At 36.1% G+C, this 15,175-nt stretch overlaps 1 protein-coding gene across 5 annotated transcripts in view; it reads left to right on the top strand.

Annotated features, from left to right (window-relative positions):
* The first annotated feature begins 1,425 nt into the window (after positions 1-1,425).
* The window catches only part of LOC149836367 (putative calcium-binding protein CML7), a 28,155-nt gene continuing 14,405 nt past the window's right edge, over positions 1,426-15,175 (top strand). For all 5 annotated transcript variants that reach the window (XM_090009170.1, XM_090009169.1, XM_090009173.1 and 2 more), the window contains exon 1: positions 1,426-2,129. In XM_090009170.1, coding sequence (XP_089865296.1) covers positions 1,506-1,949 — 444 coding nt within the window. In that variant the 5' untranslated portion in view covers positions 1,426-1,505 and the 3' untranslated portion in view covers positions 1,950-2,129. The remainder of the gene's footprint in view (positions 2,130-15,175) is intronic.

A 15,175-nucleotide genomic window follows, 5' to 3' on the forward strand; every position in this document is an offset into this window, starting at 1 on the left:
CACCTGATATGCACCTCTTACCGCTACGAGCGTGTGAAGTGCGCCATCAAAACGCCACAATGTGCCTCAAGCGCCCTTGCGCACACACGCGAGCATACGCATGAACGACATGTTCGTTTCTGCACGATGCACAACAACGATCGTAAGTCACCCAAAGACACAAGGCTTACCAAAGTAAAGAGTAGAGAACAAAGCCTGTATTTAAACCACTAGAAAAACTGATTTCTCTTAGATATGAGATTAAACTTTTTAAAGCACTTTTGGTGGGAAGAAATCCATCAATTTTAAAACTTTTCTAACACATTTTTATTCTCGTCAATAAAAGGTTTGTATTTTTCATTATATGTTAATGTTGTATGCATTCATTATATTTGATTGTAATAGTGTATATATATCTCACTTTTTCTTTGTAAGAGCTAAGTACAAAGAACATAATTAATCACACCCAACATAATTTTTTTCATACTACAGGCACAAAGAGTTTCACATGATATCGAGAAGAAAATGTATATATCATATTTTGTATGGTTGTCATTCATGTATAGGACTTTACACTTTTTAATCATATTCTATTTATTTGTAAGTTGGTGATGATGGAGAATGACTTTCTTGAGGACAAATGTTTTGCATTACTCATAACAGCAAAAAACCTAAGATCGTCAATGCGAAAACAAATCAAGCTATGGTTGCATTTGATTTTCAGTTCATTTTGACAGTTATGTGGACATTAGCAAATGTTATCCTATATATATACATTAGTAATGATAAGGTGTTCATGGACTCTTACTTAATAGATGCTTTATATTTTAAAATTTCATGAATTTTTTTTTTATTGATCAGGCCATATACATATGATTTATAAGCATTATTTAGTAGAAAACAAGTTTTGAATCATGTAATTATAATATACATGTAGATTTTTTAATACCTTTAAAAATAAGTGGCTCACGATGTATTAAAATTTCATGACTTAAAAAATTCTATTTTATGTCAAAAAAACATGAGCCAAAGCATGATTCCTATCAAATAAACTATGTCGAGTAAAGATACAACCTAAAACTATGATTTTAGTACGTGCGGTGAGCACCCCTAGCATTTGTCTCTCTCTCTATATATATATAATGGTAAGCACTTGATTTATATAGATATAATTTCTAAAAGCATAATCTAACTTTTATATCACGATTAGCATGGTGTATTTACTATTCTTGTGTGTTAAAAGTTACTTAAGATGATGTTTTTATCATTTTAAACCACTCTTGTGGTGTTTCAATCATGATAAAACCTCCTAACTTATTAAATAAATAAAACCAGGTTAAACACACCTGTGTGTTTGGCACGAATGGCAGAAAACCACCTTTCATGTATAAATAAATAAAAAAAAGTAATATATATATATATATAAAACCGATGCCGCTAGGGCTGGACGAGGCTTTTCTTTGCGTCCGTGACTCTTGCGTCTGTGCTGGGAAGGAAGGAGAAGGAATAGGAGGAGGAAGAGAAAAATGGTGAAGGAGTTGACGGAGGAACAGGTTGCGTCCATGCGTGAGGCATTCTCGCTCTTCGACAGCGACGGCGACGGTCGGATCGCGGCGTCGGAGCTTGGGATCCTGATGCGGTCATTGGGAGAGAACCCTACCCAGGCTCAACTCAAGGACATCATCGTCCGCGAGAACCTCAACGCTCCCTTCGACTTCCCCCGTTTCCTGGAGCTCATGAAGACCCACATGACCTGCCAACCCTTCGATCGCCAGCTTCGAGATGCCTTCAAGGTCCTCGACAAGGAGTCCACCGGCTTCGTCTCCGTCGCCGACCTCCGCCACATCCTCACCAGCATCGGCGAGAAGCTCGAGCCTGCAGAGTTTGATGAGTGGATCCGTGAGATCGATGTCGGCCCCGATGGGAGGATCCGCTACGAGGATTTCATCCTCAGGATGGTCGCCAAGTAGCCGAGTCGAGGAGGAGATATCTTTCTTCTTCTCATTCTTATTTAACCACAATTTCCTCGTGGCCTTTTTCTCCTTTTCCTTCAACCCGCACCTCCTTCTTCTCCTCCTTTCTCTTTGCGTTCTAGTGACCATCACATCTATCTGCCTACCTACTTGTGGTGGTGTAGCTGCTACTGCCAGGTGAAACTGAAAACTCTAATCTGTTTTTCCGTCTTTCTTTTTTTCCCTCTCCCTTTTTATGTTCCGAGCGTGGGCTTCTCTTTCCGTGGTTTTGATCCGTGGTTGATTGTGACAGTTAACGGTTGTTGCGTTTCATGATGGGGTTTGTCTGTTCTTCTAAGTGGGATCCATGGCATCGCGATTCTGTTCATGTCTCTTGTGTGCATATCTCATTTGAAAAATGACGAACCATTGATGCTTTTTCTGTTTTTGTGTTGGCCTTGCGGTTTTGCTTATTCTATTGCGTGGAATGATATTGCAGCTTTTTCCGATTGGTCTAGATTTCTGGATGAGAGGTGTTTGGAGTGTCCTCCGATCATAGGCTAACTCCGCTTTTGCTGCACTTTCTTACCTTTTTTTTTTAAATCTACTTTGGAGAGCTACCATTGTACCGGGGTCACTAAATTTTACATCTATCTCTTGTGTGAGCGCATGCGTGTGTGTGTATCATTGAAAAACCATTGTAAAAATGAAGGGATGCTGTCGACCAGGCTTCAACTCCTCTCAGATCTCTTTCTCTTGCATCTTTTACATCCGTAATTTTAATAAGTTTTCTCTGCTAGACTCAAACTTATAGGGGAAAACCTGAAAAAGACTAACCATGATTGATCACTTATCAGCTTCAATAGCCTAAATTTAGATACCATACCGATCTTCATGATGCTTTGATTACAGAAAGATGCAGAACACAAAATTATTCTTATACTTTGTCTGGTCTATTGTGTTATATATTAATCCATATGAAAAAGTTCCTTTTACCTAATACAGTTCTCTTGGATGTTTCTAAGTGAACTATTGTCGAGTAACACATGAATTGGCAAAAATTTTGTTGACTGCATATGTTGTACTTGGTCGTGTAAATATAAAAATACTGTTGTGCTCTTGCCATGCTTCTTTAGATCTTTGCGTTGATTATTTATTTACTATCATTGTGGGACATTTTTTTTACTTAAAGCATTAATAGTTGTTACTGGTTTGCAATTCACCATGTTAACTTTCTGTAGCATCTTTGCTGCATAAATTTCTTTGCTCATTTTAGATTCCACTTCTCTATTTAGTTCTATTCCAAGGAAATATCTTAAAATGATCTCTCTAAAATAATAATAATGTCATCCACATAGAGTAGGATGGCCTTCTTCCTTGAGATATAAACAATGAATTTTTCATGACATATTTCATGAAATCTCTATCTATGAGAACATTATAAAATCTCCACAATCTCATTTTGGATGTTAATTTCTACCAATAACTAGAGTGACCAAGCTTTCATACATATTTCATGTGATCAGCTTGATAAAAACAGGGTCCACACACACACACACACACACACACACACATATATATATATATATATATATATATTTCAATTCTCAATGTAAGAACACATTCTCTACATCTAATTGTTATTATGGCCAATTACAAGATAAGGCTATTGAAAAGAAGAATAATTGATAGCTATCTTATATCTTCCTATAGTATTGCTAGACTTCTATTCCACTTTATAAATCCATATACAACCATCTATATTTTTTGTTCTGTGGCTTCTTAATAATTCTTCATGCCTTAATTGTGTGTTCTACCTCTATTTCTTTAGTCAAGTCATCTATGATCTACCCGTTGTGGATCCTTCTTGGCTTCTCCATGTAAACGAGGTCCTAAAATTTTAATAATTTCATTAAAATATTGAAATTCGCAATAAGTTTTCATGCAACATGGATCTCTCAATATAGTGGCTTCTTGTCGATCTCCTTAATTCTTGTGATGGATGCAAAGAAAATTGTATTCTTTTGTCCTTGTAGAATAAAAAAATTAATTTGTGCTTACAGACAAGAGAACATCTACGTCACATGGGTGCGGGGATGCGGCACTTTAAAAAACTTCGGTGCGGGTGGGCAAAAATATAAAAAATTATATATATATCTATGTATAAACAGTATAATGTTTATATTACATAGTTTTTACATGTAAAAACTATGTAATAGATAGATTTTTAAGAAAATGAGCCAGCCGAACTGAGTTTTCCCTAAAATGGGTAATTTTTGTTTTAAAAAAATGTGCTTGTTTAGCTGAGATTTAGAGAGACTGAGGTACACAATAAGGGGGAAAAGATTGACTACAGAGAGAGAGGCACACAATATGAAAATAGGGAAAAAATAGAGAGAGAGAGAGGTAGCCGAGAGATTGAGACGAGTGGAGAGAGAGAGATTGAAGGAGAGAACGAGAGAGAATAACTTACCTTGGAGATGGAGACTGAGTTTGCGCTTGCCGGACGGTAGCAGGCATCGCCGGCGTCTGGGTGTCGCAGCTCAGCAGCGTTGGAACTCGAAAGACAGGAAAGGGGGCAAAACAAATTTTCCCTAATCCTTAGGCTCAAGCCCATTTCATCAGGTGATATATATATTTTTTAAGTCTAAAATTTGGATGAATATGACCTTGGGTGCGGTCAATGCACTTAGGGTTGGGTTGACCGCACCGGGTGCTGCACCTACACGCGCACCCGCATTGCGTCGCGTCGATGTGGGTGTAACACTTGGTTGGTCGAATCCCTGTGACATAGGAGGACATTAAGTTGGCTTGTATCAATTTATATTTTCGATAGTTATTCATTGCTCTTGCCTGTAGCTATATTTGGTTTGCGGCACATTCACATAAAGATTGAATTGAGTCTTTCCGTTGGAAGAATTTATTGTTTTTCAAATTCTTCATTTGGGTTGGCTGTAGTCCATGAATAGAGAGGAAGAAATGAGAAGATTAGATAACAAAAGCTATCAATCAAGGAATAGAGGGAGAGACTCCGGAGAAATGTTTCATTTCAGACATATATTATAACGACCTTAACTGACCCTCATTAAAATAGTGGATTTTTTGTTTTTTTTTAAACAATTGCAAAAACACACCCAAGGATAATATACCAAACCACAAGCCAAACTGTGCATTGAATAATCAGAAAAACAATTCAAACTTTATTAATTTAAATCAAATGTAAAAAATAGTCTGAACAGAAAAATCGTTTATGTCCATATGAACCATCCTGTCAGAACCCCAAAATCGGTCACACAACTCATTAGTCTTCAGCCAGTTAGTTAGGACATCACTGAGCATCCGTGCTTGTGAAAAAGTTTTAACAAAAGCGGTAAGAACTGAAGTTTTTTTACGAATTTCTCTAAAAATCCAAACAGGAAAAGAAATAGCATAAACAAATTCATGCATAAATTTTAGAGGAATATCATAATTAAACAACTTACTACAATCAACTTACCATTCAAGCATTTAAACAAAATATCATGCAAAGCCAAATATGCATAAATGCATGAATTAATGCTTAACAATTAATATGCATGATTCAATGCACATGCATGAATAACTTATTAAGTTATTTATTTTGCATGCATGTTCCTATTAAATGCACACAAATTTAATTTTCATTTGTCCTTAAACCCGTGGAAACTCAAAACAGGTACAAATTCTTGAAGTCCAAGTTAGGTTCCTCGTTGTAGCTTAATACATAATTTGTATTTTATTACTAGGTTCTACCTTTGTTCCTCGACTGATATCAGGAATCCTTAAATTTCATAAGAACATTAGGAATCCTCAACTAATGAAAATCCTTAATCATTGACGTCACTTTCTTGGTATACCAAAACTACACCTGAGTTAACAACACCCCAAGGCAAAGTGGCTGAAATCTTCTTAAAACTGTGGCCGGGAGGTGAACCACTATATCTGGTTCGGGGGCACAATCGCACATGGAGTTTTAGTATCCTCATGGTCCCTCAAGACCGCCATCCAAGGTTCTTACACTGTGAAAGAGACATTAAAGAAGAGATTCATTATACTGTTTGGTCTCTTTTAACTTTTAAATAATTTCAAGTTCTTTACATAAGAACCGTTTTGCAAATCCACATGCAAAACACACAAATTTGGGCCCTAGCCTATCACAATTTAATGGTGTAATTAAATTTGAAAAATCAATAATTTTCCGAAATAAATTTTTTAATGCATAAATAAAATCAACAACAATTGGAGCAACACATGCTCTTGGCCTTCCTTGGTGGTTCTCATTTGTCCACCAACACATCTCAAAAGTGATTTATGCATCTTTGCAAAATTTCAGTGAACATACAACACACATTGCTTGTGAATAAATGCTTACGGAACACGTTTTCATGATCAATTTCATGCATAAACAACCAAACATGCATATGCTTACAGTTATGCAAACATCAAATAAATTTCAGTTTCATGCTATGTCACAGGGATTCGACTAGCAGGGTGCCGCACCTGCGTTGACTGGTGCTGCACCCGCGTCGACACGACTCGACGCGGGTGCGGCACCGGGTGCGTTCAACCCGACTCTGGGTGCGTTGACCGCACCCAGGGTCATTTTGGTCCATTTTTTTGGATTTTTTTTAAAATTTTTTGCTCTATGAAATGGGCTGCGGAATTTAAAAAAATTTCTTGGGGGGGGGGGCGCTGCCCCCTATAACCCCATGCCAGGGGCGCCCCCCCCCTGACCGCTGACCGCGCCGGGGGGGAACCCCCAGACCCCCCTTATATATATATTTTACATTTTTGCACTGCTGCACCCCCGCACCCAGGTTTTTTTTGAAGTGCCGAATCCCTGCACCCATGTGACATAGTGCGTATGATATGCACATTTGCAGGTTGATCAAATCAAAGTCATGTTTATGGATCATTTTAGAAAAAATGCATATATCAATCTTAAACATGTACGTTACCAAATTCATGTACTCAATCAACTATGATTTTTTTTTTACCAAGCCAACAACAGGGGCTGATCCATGTACATGGGTCAACCAATGCTGAGAAATAGACTTTAACAACATGCTGGCTGAACATGGGTCGGCCATGTTAGAAAATGACATATATATGTATATACTTGAATATATATATATATTTATATATATATATACATACTTTTCGTAATACAAGAGTATGTATATGTATATATATATGTATATAACTATATATTTAAAGTATATACTTATATTCTTGTAATACTTTTTTATTTATTTATTTTTGTAATTTTATTTCTTTCTTATTTTTTGTCTTTTTGTCAAACAGTCATAATTGACTAGAGCTGTTGGACTGTCAAAACAGCCAACAGCCTTTTTGTCAGGTTCTGTCAAACAGTCAAAATGTTGACTGTTTGAATAGAGTTGTTGGGCTACTCCCAACGGCTCTAATTAGAGCTGTTGGGAGTAGCCCAACAGCTATTTTAATAGCTCCTCTCATGTAACCTCTCTATAAATAACTCCCAACAGCTATTTTAATAGCTCCTCTCATGTAACCTCTCTATAAATAAGGGCATGCTGCCCATTGTAATTAATATACAAAGGTAGAGGGTTTTACCTCTTACATATTCAGATTCAAGTGCATTTATGCACTATTCTTATGTTTGTGCTGTGGAGCATTTTGTATGCTATTTTGGTTTACCATATTGGGTGAATGTATGTTTTGTCAAGTTGTTTGTAGACTTGATTGTGTGAAAGACTCTTTACATGGTATCAGAGCTTGGTGTATGATCAACCGTGCATTGGTGAGCTGCCTCGTAAAGCGTGCCTTCTTTCTTTCGTGATTGGTGGTTCCTTTTTTTCTTTGGATTCATCATGGGTGAATTTTTTCCGCACAATACAAGCAACTCCAACTTCATTCCGCCATTCAAACTTGAAGGAAACAACTATAACATTTGGGCGGGACACTTGGAGACATTCATCAAGGGTCAAGGTTTGTGGGGATTTGTAAGAGGTACTATTCTTGAACCCACTCTCAAAATTACATTAGGTGAAAATGACGTTGAGACTAGTCTTGAAGAAAAAAACAAAGCCATGGAAGAATACTACAAAAAATTAGATGATTGGGAAATGAAAAATGCCAAAATTCTTTCATGGATGCTTAGTGGAGTTTAGACAAAAATTGCCTCAAACCTTTTGTGTTACAAAGAGGCAAATGAAGCATGGGAATATCTTAGAGGTATGTTTACCGAAAAAGATATGGCTCACAAGTATTATCTCCAAGAAAAAGTTAGAAACATTAAACAAGGAGATAAGAATATAAGAGATTATTTTATGGAGTTATCTTCCATTTGGACCCAACTTGCTCAATTTGAACCCAAATGGGAAGGAAAGTGTATAGAAATGCGGAGAGTTCAAGTTGAAGAAGAGAGACTTTTCGCTTTTCTCTATGGTTTGAGACCCAAGTTTGAACAAACAAGGGCCTCCTTGCTATCATCTTCATCACCTCCTCCTATTCATGAGATTCTCACTAAACTTAGTGGAGAAGAGACTAGGCTAAACATGAGTAAAAATGTTAGTGTGCTTGCTACTTCTAGCAATGGTCAAGAAGAGTATTGCACACTTGCCGCATCAAAACCAGGACACTATATCAAGCCATATAAACCTCCTCATTTTAATAAGAATCGAGGAGAATAAAAAATCATTTGCCATAATTGTAATGAGCCCGGTCATATTAGGCCTCAATGTCCTAGATACAAATATAGGCCTCAAGAAAAGCGTGTTGCGGCTGCACCATCAAAACAAGATGAAGATACTTTGAATCTCAAAGACCTCACCAAATCATTATCTCAACTGACGGAGGCATTACAACCACTGCTTAAAGGATCTACCTCAGGAGCGGCCATTGCAACCTCTTCTACTCCTGGTATGTGCTCTTGGCTTCTTGATTCAGGAGCTTCTTTTCATATGACCCCACATAGATCTATATTATCCGAATGTCAACCTAATTCAAATGCATCATTTGTTTCCACTGCCGATGGTACTGCGTTGAAAATAGAGGGTGTTGGAATTTTTAAAAATGATTTGTCAAAACATAATAACTTTTATATTCCGAAAATAAGACTTATACCAAAACTTCATCTTAATCTACTTTCTGTTTCTCAAATCTCGGATCATGGATGTGATGTCATTTTCTCATCAAGTAAATGTTGGGTGCAGGATCGCCAGTCCGGGAAATTGATTGGTGAAGGTTCTAGGCAAGAAGATCTCTATTATATGGATTTCCTTTGTATTCCAAAGGAATCATTTTGCAACACTGCCCAAACAAAAGACATACGGACTTGGCATCATAGACTTGGGCATCCAAATATAAGAAAATTAAATTTTGTACCTATTACCAAGAATCTTTGTAAAGATAATTTTGAATGCAAAGAATGTTTACTTGGTAAAATGACAGTCTTGCCTTATGGTCAAAGAACTTTTTACTCCTCAATGCCTTTTGAATTAGTTCATTCGGATGTATGGGGTCCTGCTCCTGTAGCCTCTAAAGGCGGATTCTCCTACTATGTTGTGTTTATTGATGACTTCACTAGATATTGTTGGATTTACTTTCTTAAGTATAAATCAGATGTATTTGCAACCTTCAAAACATTCCATAACATGATTAAAAATCAATTTGAAAGTAAACTCAAAATTCTCAGAACTGACTCTGGAGGAGAATACTTGTCAAATGAGTTTAAACAATTTTTAGAAAATGAAGGAATTTTACATCAAAGATCATGTCCTAGAACCCCACAACAAAATGGAGTTTCAGAAAGGAAACACAGACATATTATGGAAACTACAAGAACTCTTCTTATTGCTAAAAATGTTCCAAAAAATCTTTGGGCTGAAGCTGCATTAACCTCAGTATATCTTATAAATAGAATGCCTTCCAAAACTTTATCTAATGAAATTCCTTTTGAAAAATTATTCAAATATCAACCTGACTATCAAAGACTGAGAATCTTTGGTTGCAAATGTTATGTTTTGAATGATAAAGGAGATAAACTATCTTCTAAAGCTATTTCCTGTGCGTTCATTGGTTATTCAGAAACACAAAAAGGATTTAAATGTTATGATACCAAAAATGATAAACTTCTCATTTCAAGGAATGTTAATTTTGTTGAAAATGAAAGTGGATTTGAAGAAAACATGTCGGAAGACATAAACTCTGATTATTCTCTCTTGTTCAAACTATTGTCTAATGATGAAAATATTTATGTAGAACCTCTTATTGAAAATAGAACAATAGTTGAACCAATAGTATACACTAGAAGAAATCGAAATGCATTCAATGAAGGTGTAAATCAAAGTAATCATGAAGCATTAGAAATTCCTTCAGAACAAACCACTATTCGTAGATCAGAACGAACCTCAAGAATCCCAAATAAATTTGTGTCTTATGATTCATTCTCTCCTAAACATAAAGCATGTCTTATAGCTATCCACTCATATTTTGAACCCTCATGTTACAATGAAGCAAAAAATTTACCTGAATGGATAAAAGCTATGCACATAGAATTAGAAGCTCTTAAATATGCTAATACTTGGGAAATTCTGGATTTATCTATAGGAAAAAAGACAATAGGTTGTAGATGGGTTTTTAAAGTAAAAACCAAAAGTGATGGATCCTTGGAAAGGCATAAAGCCAGATTAGTTGCCAAAGGATATTCTCAAGAATACGGAGTAGATTACGAAGAAACTTTTGCTCCTGTTGCCAGGATGACCATTGTTCGAATGCTTGTAGCTATTTCAGCTATTAAAAATTGGAATATATTTCAAATGGATGTTAAAAATGCATTTTTAAATGGGAATCTCAATGAGGAAGTATATATGGATATTCCACCTGGATTAATAATTCCTTCAGGTAAAGTGCTTAAATTAAAAAGGGCATTATATGGCCTCAAACAAGCACCTAAAGCTTGGTTTGATACTTTTAACAATGTTATTACAAGGTATGGTTTTAAACCATGCTATACTGATACAACTTTGTTTATCAAAAACTCTTCTGCTGGTATTATAATTTTACTTTTATATGTTGATGATATGTTAATTACAGGTAGTGACAAGGAGGGAATCAAGAAAGTAAAACAATTTTTGAAAAATTCTTTTGAAATGACAGATCTTGGGTTTCTAACATACTTTCTTGGTATAGAAGTTTCATACTCTAACCGAGGATACATATTGTCACAAACAAAGTTTGCTTCAGATATTATTGACAGGTCAGGACTTTCAGATGATAAAGTTGTTGATACTCCAGAGATTGTTGGAATGAAAATGCGAGCCGATGATGGAGTTCCTTTGGACAATCCAACTCCCTTCAGACAGCTAGTGTGATCTCTTATGTATTTAAGTATTACAAGACCAGACATAGCCCATGCTGTACATATAGCCAGTCAATTTCAACATGCTCCAACATCAGCTCATATGAGTGCAGTCATGAGAATTATTAAATACATCAGAGACACTATAAATAAGGGAGCCTTTCTGTCCTCTTCTTCCTCCTTAGATCTTATTGCATATTGTGATGCTGATTGGGGAGGAGATCCAAATAACAGGCGCTCAACAACTGGTTTTTGTATATTTCTAGGTGAATCTTTGATTTCATGGAGGTGCAAGAAACAACAAAAGGTGTCATTATCATCTACAGAAGCTGAATATAGAGCAATGGCAACTACTACTATGGAAGTCGTGTGGCTCAAACAACTGATTTCAGATATGGGGATTCACCTTCAGAATCCTACAAGATTGTGCTGTGACAATAAGAGTTCGATATACATTGCTCGAAATCATACATTTCATGAAAGAACTAAGCATATAGAGATGGATTGCCATTTTGTTCGTGAAGAATATTTGAAGAAGACTATTGATCTTCCCTATGTGACATCAGAATATCAACTTGCTGACTTCTTCACCAAGGCACTATGCTCACCAAGATTCAACTTTTTACTTGACAAACTTTCGGTGATTTCACCATAAGTTTGAGGGAGACTGTTAGAAAATGACATATATATGTATATACTTGAATATATATATATATATATATTTATATATATATATATATATACATACTTTTCGTAATACAAGAGTATGTATATGTATATATATATATGTATATAACTATATATTTAAAGTATATACTTATATTCTTGTAAAACTTTTTTTTTTATTTATTTTTGTAATTTTATTTCTTTCTTATTTTTTGTCTTTTTGTCAAACAGTCATAATTGACTAGAGCTGTTGGACTGTCAAAACAGCCAACAGCCTTTTTGTCAGGTTCTGTCAAACAGTCAAAATGTTGACTGTTTGAATAGCTCTAATTAGAGCTGTTGGGAGTAGCCCAACAGCTATCCCAACAGCTATTTTAATAGCTCCTCTCATGGAACCTCTCTATAAATAAGGGCATGCTGCCCATTGTAATTAATATACAAAGGTAGAGGGTTTTACCTCTTACATATTCAGATTCAAGTGCATTTATGCACTATTCTTATGTTTGTGCTGTGGAGCATTTTGTATGCTATTTTGGTTTACCATATTGGGTGAATGTATGTTTTGTCAAGTTGTTTGTAGACTTGATTGTGTGAAAGACTCTTTACAGGCCAGACCATAAGAAACCTTGTACCAGCTTGCTGGTTGATCCATGTACATGTTCGGCCATACCACACTCAAACATATACCATACTCTATTGATTGATCCATGTACATCTTCACAAACACGTACATGGGTCGGCGAGAGCATAAGCACACGTGGATCAGCTTGCTGGCTGATCCATGTACATGTTCATGAACATGTACATGGTCGGCCAGACCATAAGCCCACTATACATGCCAGACTTTATAATCATCTATGCTAAACTCAATAAAAATTGAATATAAACTTATGTATATACATGAACATGAGTCACAGCAAAACTGATCCTAAAGAACATATCATCTTGTCGATAAACATGTGTATCGGCTGGTCTAATTCCAAATCAAAAGAGCATGTACACGGCAGATCTGAATCGAAAATAAATAAACGTATTTCGGCAAGTCTGAACCAAAAACAACATATACGAGCTGTTTGGCAGATCTGGTCCAGAACAACACATGTTCATGCTGTTCGGCAAATCTGATCCGGAACAACATGTCTGCATGCTGTTCGGCAAATCTGATCTAGAACATTATGCCGACAGATCTAAATAGTCTATTCAGGTACACGAATATGTGATTCAACAATTTTGAAATAAGAAATTATTTTCAGATGCACGTATACGCGAAACAAACAAATCTAAAACAACAAAACATGATCAGCTGCATGCATGTGAACTCTGACAACCTAAATCAACTACATATTATCAGATTTTCAGATACACATAAACTCGACAAATCTGGTTTGAATAAGCATATTCCATTGCATGAGTATAAACTTGACACATGCATATTTTCAGATGCATAAGCAATAAGAACGATCGAGCATAAGTATATTTTTGATGCATGAACAATGAACTCGATAATATGCGTATGCAACAATCAATAGAATCGATGAGTCTGAATATATATTTACCTATATATTTTCAGACTCATGGACTAGGGAAATCGACATATATGTGAACAAATATGCATATGTATTTATCTATATAAAATCGATAATACGTACATATATATTGTTTTGAAATCAGATTTCCCTTTTCTCTCTAATACCTATACATGAATCGATTTATACATATTTCTTCCTCTAAGAACTTAGAGAGAAACCCATACCTTGATTCATAGCATAGAAAAAGATCAGAAAAATCGATGGATGCCTAAAAAGAAACTTTTTTTTCTTCTTTTCTTTCTTTTTTCTTTCCTCTCTCTTGTTTTCCCCTACCTTACTCTCTCTCTCTAGAGGAGTTCTAGAGAGAGGGAGAGACCAACCCCTTTTATAATGTTTCTAATAATTTATTTTCTCTTTTTCTTTCTAATTTGATTTAATCTAGAAGGGGAGTGATGTCCCCTCTAGATGATACATTAGAGAGTAGAGTTCTACATTAGTTCTACTTAATGCATAACTCTACTTTTCTAGATAATTTTAATAAAAAATTTATTTTTTATTATCTTATTAATTATTTATTAATTTATTAATTATCCCAAAGGAATATTTCAGAGGGTGTTGGCCCCCACTGGAAAGCCTTATGGGGTAGGGTTCTACCCCAGGTAGAACTCTTCCTCCTATTTAAATTAAAGGTGATTTTAAAGTTTTAAATTAGCCATAGATGGATTTCGGATCCAGATTTGGATCTAAGATTCAAATCCATATCCAAATTCAAATCCATATTGGATCCTACCTAGTATAGATCCTTGATTGGGTCCGGACTCTAGAGCCATATTAACTTGGACCAAACGGAGCGGATCCAGTCCGATCCAATCTAAAAAAGTAATAAATAGAGGCGGGTCATTTTTAAAAAATTGATTTTTGGGCCAACCGTAATCCAGTTTCGGAAAAGCAGGCTGCCAACACGTTCAGTATTCCGAGGCGGATCTAATGGTGTTCATACCTGAATTTTGCTTCTGAATTTAACTTGGATTTTGCTCAAATTTAAAGGTTAAAAACAAAAAATTTCTCAAATTATAATTAACTCAACTAGGTCTTTTCAGTGGGCTCTGGGACACTCTCAAACCCAGCTGATGTCACCTATAAATTAATATATTTTCTCATGATTTTATCAATTTTAAATAAATATATAATTTAAAAATTTATATTTATCAATTTTAAAAATCATGAAAAATACACGATATTACATCCCTACTCTCTTAAAAGAATTTTGTCCATGAAATTAAAACGTATTGAATAAATGTGGGTAGTGGTAGGGGTGGCAAAACCTGACACGACCCGCCAACCCGCCTCTTAGGCGGGTTCGGGTTGGGCTTAAGCCAACCCATTTAATAAACGGGTCGACTCGCGTAACTCGTTTATTAAATAGGTCAGGTTCGGGTTGGGGGTATGCCAACCCGCCAACCCGGCTGACCCGTTTAATAAACGGGTTAGGCGGGTGGGTCAACCCGCCAACCCGATCCGCCAATCCGTCGACCTGTCAACCCGACCCGCGAACCTGAGAACCCGTTTACCCGACCCAACCCATTTATTAAATGGGTTGGCGGGTCGTGTCGGGTTACCCGTTTATTAAACGGGTCGGGTTCATGTTTGCCACAGCTGACCCGTTTAATAAACGGGTCAGGTTCGGGTTG

Source organism: Nuphar pumila, chromosome 6, assembly GCF_984573655.1.
Source record: "Nuphar pumila chromosome 6, dmNupPumi1.hap1.1, whole genome shotgun sequence".
Lineage (NCBI taxonomy): Eukaryota > Viridiplantae > Streptophyta > Magnoliopsida > Nymphaeales > Nymphaeaceae > Nuphar > Nuphar pumila.